The sequence below is a fragment of the Sinocyclocheilus grahami genome, unplaced genomic scaffold (assembly GCF_001515645.1).
Source record: "Sinocyclocheilus grahami isolate Dianchi unplaced genomic scaffold, SAMN03320097.WGS_v1.1 scaffold251.1, whole genome shotgun sequence".
Classification (NCBI taxonomy): Eukaryota; Metazoa; Chordata; class Actinopteri; order Cypriniformes; family Cyprinidae; genus Sinocyclocheilus; species Sinocyclocheilus grahami.
Genome location: NW_015505430.1, coordinates 550,635 through 566,582, shown reverse-complemented (window position 1 = coordinate 566,582; position 15,948 = coordinate 550,635). Strand labels below are relative to the sequence as shown.

The following is a 15,948-nucleotide window of genomic DNA, read 5'->3' as shown; positions in this document are numbered from 1 at the left end:
GAACTCAGTGCTCTTTCTCAGGCTGGATAACATTGCATTTCATTAGCAGTGCGGTACTAACATCATCTCCAAGATGCCTGCTTCTCTCATCTCCTGCAAAAACCAGTGAGGACAATATGTTGAGCATTTGTGTTTCTATTATGGTGGGGACTTCACATTGACTTAATCTACTGCTATTGTATTTTCTATCCCATAAATCTAAGCCTCACACAAACCTTGTTGCATTATAACATTTTACATTTACAGGACGCTATTTGGTGTGTTTATTAAACATTTTTGCAGACATCTTCCGAATAACATCCGCATGTAGGTTGTATTAGAATTATGTAAATGTCATATAAATGCATTAACCCTATTGCCATAAACGGATTAAGCTAATATTCTGGTTTATAGAAATCTGAATAAACGGATGGTTTATGCCTGAATAAATCGGAATTTCTGGTCATTCTTGGTGATATTAGAGTTGTAAATAAAACAGAGATTTCTGGAGTACGTTTTAGAAGAAAATACAATTTCAATCTTTGTACTTTCACGTCTAATTCAGTATGTTTCTTGCGGTTTCTTTGTAGTTATCAGTGTTTGCTAGCAGTTTCTGAGTGAATTTTTTTCTAAGTAAATCCATACACCCTTTTTTTTCAGTGCAGTGTCAATTGAAGAAACACTTTAGGAGGAGAGTTATTTATTTATTCATTTAAAGTATTACCAGAAGTGAACATGAAATCAATATACAGATACATTAAAGTATCTCATCACCTAAATTTTGCAGTTCATTGTATTCTTGATCGCTGAAGTCAAAGACAATATATTGATTAAATCATTATGAAAAATACAGACAAATAGAGAAAGCAACTGTAAGAATGAAAAGTTGTAGGCCGTGAAGTTTGTCAAATTGTGCATTGTGCATGTCAGCGTATTTCATATTGTACTGTCATTGGGGGAACATTTGGTCCCCAAAATGCAGGCGAAAGCTGACCCTCTCACATAGGGCCCAGTGTCTCAGGAGATGGTCTTTGTGTATGACGGAGGTCTGGGAAAAAGTTTCATTTTCTAAAAACACAATGGCGCGAATTTCCTCTGGTCTGTCAGGATTTAGTATGCGACAAGTTGCCTACGACTGATTCTCTCTCACTCACTCAGGGGGTAAGGAGAGGGACGGATAGAGCGAGCGGAGGGCTGCGGCGCGGGCGGGGGAGACGCATTGGCTGCACGCGCTCTAGACATATCCGTACTCGAGTGACGTGGGGACGTGTGCGCGTTGAATATCATACTATCTGCCTATCTTCACATTTGTAACTTGTTTTTTTTTAATTATTATTATAATTTGACGACATTTCTAAACGCTTTCTGAGACGCGCAAACCCCTCCGTTCTTTTCTTTTCTAACTCGTTTACAGTCCATTTCTCTTGATATGCGATTTTCTCTCCTCGTCTTCCTCTTTGGGAGTGCGACGGTCTTCAAACACGAGACCAACTAAACTGGTAAGCAATAATCTCCGATTTTTGTGTAGTCTGCGTGTGTGCTCGCGATTTTTGGGGGGCTGTTTGGATGTTTCCGTTTGCATGTGTGTGTGTGTCCATGTGGAATGCAAAGAGCGGAATCAATCGATGCCAAATTGCAAGCTTGCAAGCTCAGCTGTCGATTTTCTCAAAGCTCTTCGCCCGCATTTGTGTCTCTGCAAATGTTTGTTAAAGCAAACATAACGGGGGGGGGTGATAAATGAAATCGTCTTCATTGTGCATCTGCAAGCGCATCTTCGCATTCATTATGCATGTGCAGCATTAACTCTCCTTATCTGGAGCTCGATGGAACAAACACCGCTAATATACTTCCACAGCAAGTCTTTTGCGGCTCTTTGGACACATCCTGTCCCTTCAGCTTTTTGAAGCGTGAATGAAGGGCTTTTTTTTCAGAGAAAGGCGTCCATTTTCGGTGTCGGTGGAGGACTCTAATGAATGCACTGCGGCTCGCATCAGCGCCCAGCCTCCCCCTGTCAGCTCCCACACTTCACCCTGACCGTTTATCTGATCTCACTGATCACCTGCGTGGACCTTTTCACAGCCCTGCTCGTGCATGTCTGATCTATGCTTTTCAGCCACATCACGTGACCTTAGCAACATAGCTTTTGCTGTCAAGAGGCCTCTATTTCAGCATTAGGCAATTTTCAAAGAAGATGCACCTGGTCACACTGACGATGAAGGCCTACACTGTAAAAATGTTTTAGAATCAAGCTAATTATTAAAAAAAAAAAGATTTTAGTGTGATTTTAGCAGAAACAATGAGTGTAAAAATGCAGTAAAATCCTGTTAACTGTAAGATGACTTACTATATTTGGTAAGAAAATATATTTGCAATTTTAAGACACATCATTTCACTGTCAAATGTTGTAAATATATTTGTTGACATTTTTAGAAAAAGTTTATTTTAGTATTCAGTTACAAACAGTAGGGTGATTTATGTTGCAATTTATTAAATACTCCTGTATTTTTCAATTTTTGTGAACTTTGTCATCATATGAATTAATTGGACCATTATATTTTTATTAAACTAATAGTAGCATAACTTCACTTAATTACAGAAGTGTAAAATATACTGTCACTAAAATGCCCCAACATTCTGGCAACTACAGCTGCCTCTTTTTACTGTAAATTGACATTTACATTTTGTATTTATGCATTAAAACAGAAGTGGGTTTTTTTTACTAAAAATAAGCATAGTTTATCTGAACTGTTATTTCGCTTGCTTATTTGACAAATAACAATATGGGTCTTATTCAGTGTGTGTTTAACAATAAGAAAAAAAAAGGAATGAATGAGATGGCAGTTAAAAATCACAGAGTGCAAGCTAGTGATGGCAGTGTCTGGCTTTGGCACAGAAATCTTGATCAGCATGCTTGTGTGCTTGCAGGAAGCCTAAGATGTGCCTCCATCGTTTTCTTGGCCTATGACCACACAGAATTGTTTTAATGAAAGCAAGCACCTGGTCAGGGCCCAGGTTGTATCGCTCTCGTTTGGAGAATTCTGTTTAAGCAGATTGTATCTCCTGGGATCATAATTATGTAATACTCTGTAGAGTCCTGTGTCAGCATTGCTGTCCCAACACCATTTCCCACAATCTATACAAGAACCGAGAGCGTTTCAGACAACAATAAAGGAAACAAAACCCCAGCAGATGGCTTTTTTGCAATTATTAAAGAGCGGACCCCTGACTGGGATTATCTCCTTTATTCTCTGTATAATTTAGAGGAGTAAACTGTAAAAATAAGGAGTCCTTTGGCTGTAAAGCTTCAGACATAAATTACAAATTTGATCTTAGCGAGAAGAGGCCTCTGCATGGTTTTGAAACTGATAAATAGTGGAATATGATCGAGACATGGATTGTTTTAGTTTGTTTTGACGTTGTGTTAGTCATGATACTTTTCCAGGCACACTTGTTATTTCCCACTAGACCAATAAAACAGTCATACTGCAGCAGACAAACAAAGTGGAGTGAAGTAACCCCTCATTCCCGATCAATACGTTTTTCTACCTACATCAGTGATGGATGTTTTAGCCGTTAAAACATAATTAGAAGTTGGTTTGTGTATTGTTGATATGTAGATTGTTTTATGGTCAGTGCGGTTAAGGTCCTGTTCGTGGTTACATTAGTGTGGCTTTTTAACAGACAGTGACATCAGATGAGTCAGGCAACATCTGTTTGCAGCGTGCTTACTTTCACCCTAGTGCAGTGATGCAATAGTACTAATTTTTAACCATTTTTGTCACAGATGACTGATGTATTTTTCAAGCAGTGGATACCAATAGTGATATTTAATAAAGAAACAACAACATTTTTGAAGTAATTTACATTTAAGTCCTGTATAGAAATCTGCCATCAGCATGCAGTCAGTTGGATCTGGCTCAGCAAATTCATTTTGTGACCTGAGATCAAATAATATAATATAATGTAATATAATATAAACACTAAAGTTAAAATGATTAATGCTTTTATTTATATACACTTTAAATGTTTCTTGAGCACCAAACTAGCAAATTAGAATGATTTCTAACAGCTGCAGAAAATTCAGCTTTGCCATCGAAGGAATAAATTAAAATGTAAAATATATTAAAATAGAAAACAGTTATTTTAAATTGAATACAATTTCACAATACTACTGTATTTTTGAACATATAAATGCAGCCTTGGCGAGCATAAGGGACTTCTTTGAAAAACATAAAAAATCAGAATTGTTAGATTCCATATTAATGTTGAATCAAACTGAACAACTTACACACAGGGTTTTGGATTGTCCTTAAAGCTGTGATAATTAACTCTCCCTTTCATCAGTCCCAACTGGGACTGAAACTTTCATGGAAGGAGAATCCTCTACCTTAAATACAGATGAGACATAGTGCAAGAGACAGACTGTGATCATTTGTTGTTCCCTTCATGCGTAGTCATCAAACAAAACCTATAGCAAGCTGTAAGCAAGAGAAATGATTCATTCAGTCAGTTCATACATTACTTGTCTGGATCTCAAAAGGAATTTAGAAACAAGGTAACGGCACTTGTTTAGAGACTCTGTTAATTGCTTGTGGGAGGAGACACGGACATCCAGGTTAAGCAAATGAAATGAATATCCTCACTTGTTCTCTTCCTCCGAGCTTCCTACACGGATGCAGCAGCATAACTGCAACTATATTATTGTTCATCGTTCATTGAGCAACTGCCTCACGGCAAATTATCTTTATGTCTGAAGTTCATCTGAAAATAATTTTACTAAAAATAAAAGAGCCATGGATTTATTAATGTATTAAAGGGAATATCCCTGAGCAGAAATGCTCCTACTGTTATGCACTGCTACTGTATCATTTTATTCAAACACTTATCAGATGCTCTCAAAATGACGTGAGTGCAGGTGATATATTCTTTGGTGGGGAAATTAAGCCTAGCTGTGCATGCTTGTTTGTCTGAATGTGAGGAGACATATAATAAATTAATCTAATTGCTTAAATTGGTTTTGTTAATGATTTCTCATGTTTAATGAGAACAAATTGTTCAATATTGCAAATGTTTTTTTTTTTTGGTGAAATACACTTTAAGCCACATGTGGTGGTTATACTACCATTCTATGTTTTAATTTAAAGGCTCCATTTATTTGATCAAAAATACAGTAAAAACAGTAATAGTGTGAAACATGATTACAATTGAAAATAATTATTTTTCTGTATTTTAAAGTGTAGTTTATTTCTTTGATGGCAATCTGAACACGATCCTTCAGAAATCATTCTAACACTGATTTGATGCTCAAGAAACATTTTTATTATCATCAATGGTGAACAGTTGTGCTGCATAATATTTTTGTGGAACCTTGGGGAAACAAAGAATTCTTTGATGAATTAAAAACTTTAAAAAAAAATACAGAATATAAATATTTTGTAACCATGTGAAAGTCTTATCAAAAGTCTGTCACTTTTGATTGAGTGCATGCATCCACGCTGAATGAAAGTATTAATTTGAAAATCTTTTGAACTGTAGTGTATATATGATCAAATTATGTTTCAGTTTAGTAATGGTGCAGATGTATTGGTGGTGGTATTTTAGAATGAATCTACTGGATCAACATTTTTTGTAGCCTGATTAACAGTAGATCTAGGCATGAATTGGCTGTTTGGTGTTCTTAAATGGATGTTATGTTATTAAGTGATCCTGTGCTTTGTGCTGTTTTTTGACTGTTGAATTTGAATCTTTAAGGTGACCTCTTCCTGAAAGACTTGCGACTAAATGTATACTTTCCTATTTTTAGTTTAAAAGAAGTATACTAATAGCACACTTGAATAAACGTATTTTTCGTAAGGGTATGCTTAATCAAACTGCCTCCCCTCTGATATAGTATAAATTAAGTGCCTGCTGGCTCACCACAAGTTACACATTCTTTCCTTCATAATATTAGTCATGCCAGCTGATAATTTGGTGTAGTGTAGAGCTTGGCTAATAAGAGAAAGATCGTGCAAGGAGTGATCCATGAACTATCACCATCACTATTGTACACTTGAGCAAGACACTTAACCCAAGGTTGCTCGAGGGGATGGTCCATGTAACAAAAATATACCAGAAGTTATTTATGAAATGTGTCAGCTAAATGACTAATTAGTTATGAACACATTGTCTTGAAGCACAATATAGGCAAGATTACATTCACTTCTTTTAGAAGGAAACATGATCTGCAATAAACAGCATTTAATTTTCATTGATGTCTCTTCTAAGAGGTCTCTGTTTGTAGTATAAAATGAACACAGGTGTGAACCTAACCTTAGTCTCTCAGCCTCAAAAGGCACACTTATACTCATTTCCTCATTCTGGCAAGCTCTAATCTGATTGGCTGACTTTATGCTACTTCAACAAATAAGGGCACACGTTTTTTTTTTTTCCAATCTGTCTTGAAACAAGGTCATGCTTACTTTCAAGGATGAAATAATCACTGGATTTGCAAAAACTTTAAAAAGATATTCGAGAGTTTTGAAGTTAACAAGATATCCACAAGCGATACTGTATATTTTGCTTTGTTTTCGGAGTTATGTCTGTAATAATATAGCGTGTCCTTTTTGCTTTTGGAGTCAACGAGAGCAGTGGGAATGTGAGAGGTGTTATAAAGGGTGTGGGAACGAGAGCTCAGGTGTTATGCTCTAATCTTTCATAAGCGATGTTATCTCTGAGCTCAGTACGGTCTCACACCCTCAGCATGACGATGATGCCGCAGCAGCGCTAAATTCATCCAAACAGAATGGTGAAGGTAGTCTTTCATTGCATTCATTTGATGTACAATGCTATTCAGTTTTCAAAGTGAATCACTCAAGTGTTTTCTTTCACAAAGGTATTCCAACTTCAGTGGGCTGACTTTTGTTTGATTTCATTCGGACTCTCCATTATTATGTTGCTTCTGCTCTGTCCATTCTCTCTCCATCTGCTTGTGTCTCACGTTCACTCTCCCTCTCTTCTGAACGGTGCAGAAGAGGTCACAATTGACGCTCTTTGTCATGATTGCAGCAGGGACTTATGTGCTAATTATTTTGATTCACGAGTCATAATAATTGGACGTATTTCCCATAATTACGGCATCGCCTTTCACGGTCATGACATGATTTGTCGGAATGGTGTATTAATTGTCTGTCATTTTGATTGGTGACTCAATGTACACATCTTGACATGTCGAATGTATGGTGAGGAAGTAATGATCTGGGGGAAATGAGTTAGTTTGTGTCTTTTCCTTCCCCACAAGCCTTGCAAATCACTTCTCACGTGGCAGCAATAACTGTGAAATTATGAATGGAATCACCATTGTGGCTGAAAGTCTCATGAGAACAAGATCTCTGCTGTTTTTTCTTGTCCCTGTGTGATTATAAATAGATGTAAATAAATATGTGATTTTTGTGGTCTGCCAAGCCATATGTTTGTTTGTATTTATCACGAATGGACGTGGCATATTGTGGAAACACAGAGTCGATCTGCTTCATATCATGTGTTATGTGTGTGGTTCTCGGATTGATGTTTTTTTTTTATTTTCTACTTCAGTTTTAAGTATAGCAGAGGCATCACACAGAAATCGACACTAAAAGCTGCCGACTGTCTTGTGTGCGACTCTCAGGCTGATTAGTTTGACATATAGAAGAACTGTGTATTTCATACTGCCTCAGTTAATGTTTCTGTGGCCTGCAGAGGTGGAGTTAAACCCCTCAGGGCTGTTCAGTTCTCACTGGCTTTCTGTGGGCTGTCATGTGAACTGTGAAAAAAAATGATGGCCTATTATTAATCAGTAACACTTTTGGCACTGTTTTTGGGTCTTCTTTTGAGGAGAAGTAATGATGTTTTGTTAAGCAGTGAATGCTGTAATTCAGTAGTTCTCAATTGTTTTTTTTCTCCAGGATCCCTTTCTCATGTCCCCAAAACAAAACATTATAGTAGTTTTCTTTCTTTCTGAATTTTGATGGTTTCATGCTATGGGCAGCCAATAACTATTCACACAAAACACATTGTAATGTACAGTAGTATACATTGTACTGTATATGAAATCATGTAGAGATTGATTGATTGGATGCATGCATGGTGATAAGTGTGTATTTTTTCGCTACACTATGCACAATTAGCTATATTGTTAGGAACATTTAATTTTTTTGCAATAGTGTTGTCTACAGTGCTGTGTAAACAACACACAGCACCACACTATGTTTATTTTATTTTATTTTTTAAAGAAAAATACTTGCATTCAGTAAGAATGTATTAAATTGGTCAAATACTGTTCTTTAAACTTTCTATTTATCAAAGAATCCTGAAAAAAATGATCATGCTTTCTACAAAATATTTAAGTGGCAAAACTGTTTTCAACATTTGATGATAAGAAATGTTTCTTGAGCACCAAATCAGCATATTCATATGATTTCTGAAGGATCATGTGACTCTGAGTACTGCAGTAATGGCTGCTGAAAATTCAGCTTTACCATCACAGACATAAATTATATTTTACAATATATTAAAATATAATTTATTTTAAATTGTAATAATTTCACAATATTACTGTTTTACTATATTTTTATCAAATAAATGCAGCCTTGGTGAGCACAAGAGACTTCCTTCGAAAACAGAACATCTTTCTGACACAAAGCATTTTATACTACATTTGCAGTGTTCTAGACAGTAGTGCATGCTACACATGTACTGTACATTCTATACACATACCTCATATTACATACTAAAGATAGAAGTATAATGCTATACTGTGTATGTATAAAACAGTATGTACTATTCTATGTATTTATACCATACAAAAGCTGTCATTGGGGCAGTACTTTTATAAAAAAGGTACACCTTTGTAGCTTATTTATCCCTAAAGGGTGCATATTAGTAGTACCTAAAGGTACATATTGTTACCTAAAGTGTGCATATTAGCACCTAAGTGGTACATTTTAGTACCTTTTGAAAGGGTACCGGCCCAGTGATACATAGTGCAGTTTAACTTCGAGCTTTGCATATTCATCACATTTCTCAGGGCACAGGGTACTTGCTGCAACATTCAGAGAAACAAATATTTTTAGAGCATTGAACATGGTAGTTCACACTGCTTAGTGTACTTTACTGTGTGGTAGTAGTTTCTAGTTATTGCATACTAGATTTGTAGTGCAATAGTAAATGTATAGTGCATATTAGATTTATAGTTCATAGTACACCTGTATTGCATACAGTTCTAGATGTAGAAAATATAAAATATTATTCTAAGTGTTCCCAGCATTCTCCAAGCAACATTTTGTTAATGAAATAAATATTTATAAGTTACTAGTATTAGTTAGTAGTAGTATATTTTAGTATTAGTATAACTTTAGTAGTACATTAGTTAGTAGCATACAATATTGCTGCAATGCAGTTAGCCTCTTGGCAACCTATATTTTTGAAGTTTTAAAGCTTCCTTAATACATGCAATGTGATAAAGCACCATTAATCATTAAAAGAGGCGTTTGTGATCTGTGAATGTGACTTTGTGACAAGCACTGCTGGCAGAGACAGGAGCTGTCTTGGACCCAGTTTACACAGGTTAATGTCACATGATGCTTTATTCCCTGCTGAGACTCGACTGAGAGTGCGGAAACAGACTGTTGCCTCTCTGTCTCCATTTTTCACAATTTCATTCTAAGATTCTTGTATTGATCAAAATAAACTTCATTACTTCACTGTGTGAGAAGAGATTTAATGAGAGCTTTTATCAAGTTATTTTGTCATTATGGTTTTCTGATTAATACCTCTACCCTTACCTGTGGTCATAGAAGTCATTGTAGATATTAGACAAGTTTTCCTATTTGAAAAAAGAAGTGTGCTTCTTTTATTGTATTAAATTTGTAGTGCACTTCAAATCTTAAATGTATATTTAAAAGATTTACTTGCAGATAACATATTAATAAAATAAAGGCCACTTAAGTGTTCTTAAAGAGAGAATACTCTCATGACATTTCTTAATGCATTTTAGTACACTTTGTGATAATGTCAAAAGAAAAGTTTTACTTTAAAGTACATTTTAAGTCATTGTGTTGTAATAATCATTTGTCATGTTTTAAAGCAGTGCCCTTATTTTGATGTGTAGACTAACCTACTAAAGTACAAGTACTTGATTATAACTTTAACTGCAGTGTGGTATACATTAATAAATGTAAAGTTAATATATTTATATATTAAATGTACCTAAACTGCAGCTTTTTCAATACATATGAGTAATTACAAAATATTTATTATAATATATTTAATAAATGTAAACACATAACATACAAGTTTCAATAGAAATTACATTAAAATATATATTTTAGTTTACAATAAATCATTGTTGGTATATACAGCAGTACACATAAAAGACAATACAATTATGAAATCACAAATAAAGTTACCGAATCTTACCGAAATTGCATTTAATACATTTTCTGTTATTTGCAATTACATGAAATTAAGTTTCCGAAAACATTACATTCAGTTTGCACTGCAGTATAATAGTATATTAGTAGTAGTATATTTTCAGTATATTATTTCCGTGATAAGTACTCATGTATTCATATACTGTATGAGTATTCAAAAATATGCTAAATTGTACTTCTACTTGTACTTTCACAAATATTACTATCCCTAATAATTCTCTTTAACAGGTGCTTGAAACTCATACTGTGTGCCATTTTTGTTTTTGGTTGTATTATATTGGTTTACATTGTGTAACATTTGTACAGATCATATTTTGTTTGTTTGTGCTATTTTTGTATTTGCAGTCTATCAGCTTATCTAACAGCCTTCAACTGATAAAGTCTTTTGTTAGAATCGTTCAGATTGCCACATGCAAAATGCCACATTTAGAATGTTTTTGTGTTCATTTTTTTTATGCCACTTTTAATGTGCCACTGACACATTAGAAAACTGCTCAGATTTTCCATCCTTGCTTTACTCGAAAGGGATTTTTCTATGAGGGCTACAAATCTGTACTGCAGAGGCTCACCATGCGAACATGGTTTAACCCATTTTGATGGCTGCGCCATATTGCATTATAAATTATTAACAGCCAAGGCAGCCCTGCATTATGTCTGCTAAATTATGTTTGCTCAATTATGCGTACTGCACGATTGTCCTCTGATTTTATAGGTTTTTCGCTGTGTGTGTGTGTGTTCGTGAGCGTCTCCGTCTCATTAAGGTGTGGTTAACATAAAACATCCAGCACTGTGAGGTAACACTTCTCCTCCTGCTTGGTCAGAGAGTCTCTACAGACTCGTTGCAATGATCCAATTCATGTAATGTTGCTGAATTGCATGTTTGTCAGTTATTCCCTTATCTCATCCCAAGGGATGAAAGCACTGCCCCCTCCCATCTCGCCATGCTTTTGCAATTCAGAGTTACTATGGTAACAGTGGAGACCTGCCTTTGCTCCTCTCTCCCCAAGTTCTTTAGAATCATTCCTTGCCAAAGTTCCCCCAAACAGTTTTTTTTGTGGCAAAGAAGTTGCAGCAGAATTCAGTCTCACTCTCTTTGTCTTTTCTATCTCCAGGTTTTTTTTATCAGCAATGACCAGAACTGACACAAAGTAAGACTATACACACACGGAGGCATCAACACAAGCTTCTCCATTGTGGTCGACCTGTGAGAGCAGCAGAGAAACAGGGAGAGTAAACGACTACAGGAAGGAGAAAAGGAGTGTGCGAGGACAGTCGATGGATGCTGCCCGGATTGAAGGGACAGCACATTCTCATCTGACGAGGAAAAGAAAGATTTCAAAATTGAGTCGAAGGACAGAAACTCGCCGTCAGGTAAGCTCGTCCAATCAGGTAACAGTATTAAATGATATTTAGGCTGATGGTAAAAGAGGGAAGGAGGTCAGGCATTTCTCGTCTCTCCATCTCTATACTATCAGTATAAAACAAATGAGAGGAAAGATAGATGGGCAGGCAGTGATGTTTCTACATATCTCTCTCTCCCTTTATTTGCTTAATTTTTGCTTCTCTCACTGTCTCCCATAGGCATGGTGTGTGAGAAGGGCATTCAGATCCTTCTCACCATCGTGGGTGCTTTCGCATCCTTCGGCCTGATGACGGTGGCTATCGGCACGGATTATTGGCTGTACTCGCGAGCACTCATCTGTAACAGCACCGCCAACAACTCACAAGAGGATCCCCATAATAAGGAGAAGAAGGACCCCGGGGCCTTGACGCACTCTGGCCTGTGGAGGATCTGTTGTCTGGAGGGTCAGCCACTATCTTGGCTCTTGGTTACTTTGTGGGGGTGGCGTCTATGTGCAGTTATTTGAAGAAAAAAAAGGAGAGTTAAGATTTGCCTTCATCAGGGCAGGGCAGCCCAGGATGAGAGTGTTTATACTAAAAATATACTAGACCAGAAAATAGTACATCAAATGGGATATGGGACATAATATAGTAATTTATTAATCTCATAATTTCCGTAGAGTCTGTAGAATTAAAAATGTTTAAAACGCATTAATCATAACAACATATTTATTTATTCAGACACACACCCACATATATGAATATATAATAATGTATATGAATAAATATGTTTTAATGATGGAAATGATTAGATTGATCAATTACTTTATTCTGTTGACAGCCCTATTTTTTAACAGTAAGAAATTAAACACATATTTGCCAATAATTTTGTGTAGTACCACCTCAGCAGTGCCACAAACTGATCACCTCCATGCCACGCCGAATTGAGGCAGTAATTAAAGCAAAAGGAGCCCCTACCAAGTATTGAGTACATGTACAGTAAATGAACATACTTTCCAGAAGACAAACAATTCACTAAAAAAAAATTTTTTATTGGTCTTATGAAGTATTCTAATTTGTTGAGATGAATTGGTGGGTTTTTGTTAAATGTGAGCCAAAATCATCACAATTAAAAGAACCAAAGACTTAAAACTACTTCAGTCTGTGTGCATTGAATTTATTTAATACACGAGTTTCACAATTTGAGTTGAATTACTGAAATAAATGAACTTTTCCACGACATTCTAATTTATTGAGATGCACCTATATATGTATATGTATATATGTATAAATCTCTTCAATACTCACCAAGGCTGCGTTCATTTGATCAAAAATACAATAAAAAAAGCTATATTGTGAAAAAAAATATTACAGTTTAAAATAACTTAACTGTAATAAATATTTTATATATTAATTTATTCCTGTGATGGCAAAGCTGAATATTTAGCAGGCATTAATCCAGTCTTCATGTGATCCTTCAGAAATCATTCTAACATGCTGATTTGGTGCTCAAGAAACATTTTTTTAAATTATCAGTGTTATCATAATGTTGTTCTTAAATTAATCAAATTAATGCCTCCTTGGTGAATAAAATAGTTAACCACTTTAAAAAATAATAATAAACCTATATATATATATATATATCTGCAGTGACAATATAAAATGTTATCTTTATAATATCACACTATTCTCAACATTTAAATCTTAGGAAGGAGGTCCCTTAAAAGGGGTATATTCTTATTTTAAAAGTATAAAAAACCCTTAGATTATTTTACAGGCATGACAATCTATCCAATTGCAAAACTATTCTAATAATAAAATTTTTTATGTTTACTTTAATTATTCATCAAATTAATAGGATCTCAAGTGCTTTACATATGGCATATCATTCATGTATTTTCATATTCAAGTTCATTTTAATTATTCTGAAAATGGCTAAGATGCCTGTATAAAGAATGAAACATTTTCAAAAGTAGTTAAATTATTTATTTAAATAGTATTTAAGGATAATTAACACATGCAGTATCATAAAACATATACACATCTAGAACCCTGATATGGCCATTTACTGCTAAAGAGATCTGAGTGTAGGAGCGAAGCCCAAAAAGCCTGTGAAGGCCTAATTAAAAGGCTGGGCTGATTGCATTGAGAGATCAACACAGAGGGACAGCAGTCGCGGTCTTAGGGGCCGTTCTAGCACCTCGTATTCTCACTCATCCCTGTGTAATGCGCTCTCCTCTCCGCCTGCAGCCAGCCATTGTGCTCTCCTAATTTAGCCTTATGGCTAAGCTCTCTGATAACAAAGCATTCAATTAAAGATAAGCCTGGATTCTCAATCATCACAGCGATGCGGCTTCTCTCTCAGTCGTCTCTCTTTGTTTCCTTCTCATTAAAGCCTCGCTTTCTCTTCCTTCTTTGCCCCTTTGGTCGCTGTAGTGTTACAGCACTCTTGGCATAGTTTAGAGGTCAAGACATCCTTACTTTCCCCAGGGATTAGAGCCAAGATGGATGCTTAGTAGAAACACAATTAGGAGCAGGTGAAGTGGAAAGCGGGCATTTTGGATCTGCATAATGAATGTCACAGCTAAACCCGGCCCAAACAGCAAATACTGTTGGCTGTGTGATGATAGGTGCACTGATTGTCACATCACCCCAACTCGATGCACACACACACACACACTGGGCCTCGTCCTGCCCTTTATATACGCTCCCCTGCTGCTGTTGCAATCAAAAGCAGAGGCTAATGCTACTCTTAAAGCTAATGAGTTGCTTTCATGTATATATATATATATATATACAAAAGAAAGCAAGGTCACTATACCTGCTGAAAAGTCCAGTTTAGACCAGCAAGAGTGGCTTGGTGCTGGGAAAAGCAGAGGCTAATGCTACTCTTAAAGCTAATGAGTTGCTTTCATGTATATATATATATATATACAAAAGAAAGCAAGGTCACTATACCTGCTGAAAAGTCCAGTTTAGACCAGCAAGAGTGGCTTGGTGCTGGTCTTGACCATAGAAATTAGATGCCTCATTAGCCACAGTTTCTATGGAACACTCCAGAGCAATAGAATTCGGCAGATGATTTTGAGAAACTAACACAATTAAACAAGACAAAGGCATTAGCTAACTTAACATCAAAAAGTTACCATAGTTTAAACATGTAATATTGAGTTAATACATATAAAAACAAACCAACACATTCTCACCTGAGAATGTCTCATTGTAATGAAAAGATGATTATTAATTGACATGCCGCTTAAACTGAAGCGAATACAGTGATCTGACACCCCACATTAAAGAGCGTGAAAAACACATTATTGTAAGACATATTGTTTGTATTTCGCTATAAAACTGACAGAAAGCTGAGATTTTGTTTTATATTAAAATTACCAAAAGCACAACGCTTATTAATATTATTGGGTGGCTGGTGCTCTACAATAATGGATGCATCCGAAGACATGACATATTATTTGCAAGCATAGGCCTACTGTCCCTGCGAGTATATGACTGACACATGGTATGATTTCTGCTAATAATCCCAGATATATTCAAATCAGTTGCCAGGCCACCGGAATTTCTCCCGGGGCTCCCAATCCGGGCCATTTGCATGAACAATATAGGCAAAATACTCTCAAAAAAAATTATAACTCGTAAATGCTATGAATTAATTCTCAAAATTTTGACTTTATTCTGAAAATATTTCGACTTTATTCTGAAAATATTTTGACTTTAATCTCGTACTCTTAGAATTTTTTTTAACATGTAAAAAATAAGTGACGTATGCTGATTTTTTACTCAGGGTTGAACATTTTTCAACTGTCCTTTACCAGAAAAAAAAAAATGTGAAAAAAAAAGAGTGCAGCGGCTATAACATTTGAAATGTGAAAAAATTAAGTGTGCCATAAAATATTTTTATTGCACTTTTACTGTAAAATTATTTTTTACAATTGTATTAATAGTACAATAATTAAAACATTTATAATAAATACAAATATTTTAATAATAATAATTGTTATATTGAATGGCAACAATGTGAATGTTGCTAGAGCGAGTTTTCCCTATATCCTCATGATAAAATCCACATTTTTAAAACTCATATTTAAAAAAAAAAAAAAAAAATTTTTTTTTTCAGCAAGGATGGTCAAACTGATCAAAAGGGTCAGAAAAAACTTTGATACAAAAG

The 15,948-nt window shown here is 35.5% G+C and overlaps 1 protein-coding gene across 1 annotated transcript in view; it reads left to right on the top strand.

The window, feature by feature from the left end:
* Positions 1-990: 990 nt before the first annotated feature.
* Positions 991-15,948, top strand: part of LOC107598392 (voltage-dependent calcium channel gamma-4 subunit-like) — a 21,773-nt gene continuing 6,815 nt past the window's right edge. Inside the window, exons 1-3 of the mRNA XM_016289714.1 lie at positions 991-1,478; positions 11,537-11,795; positions 12,006-12,230. Coding sequence (XP_016145200.1) covers positions 12,008-12,230 — 223 coding nt within the window. The 5' untranslated portion in view covers positions 991-1,478; positions 11,537-11,795; positions 12,006-12,007. The remainder of the gene's footprint in view (positions 1,479-11,536; positions 11,796-12,005; positions 12,231-15,948) is intronic.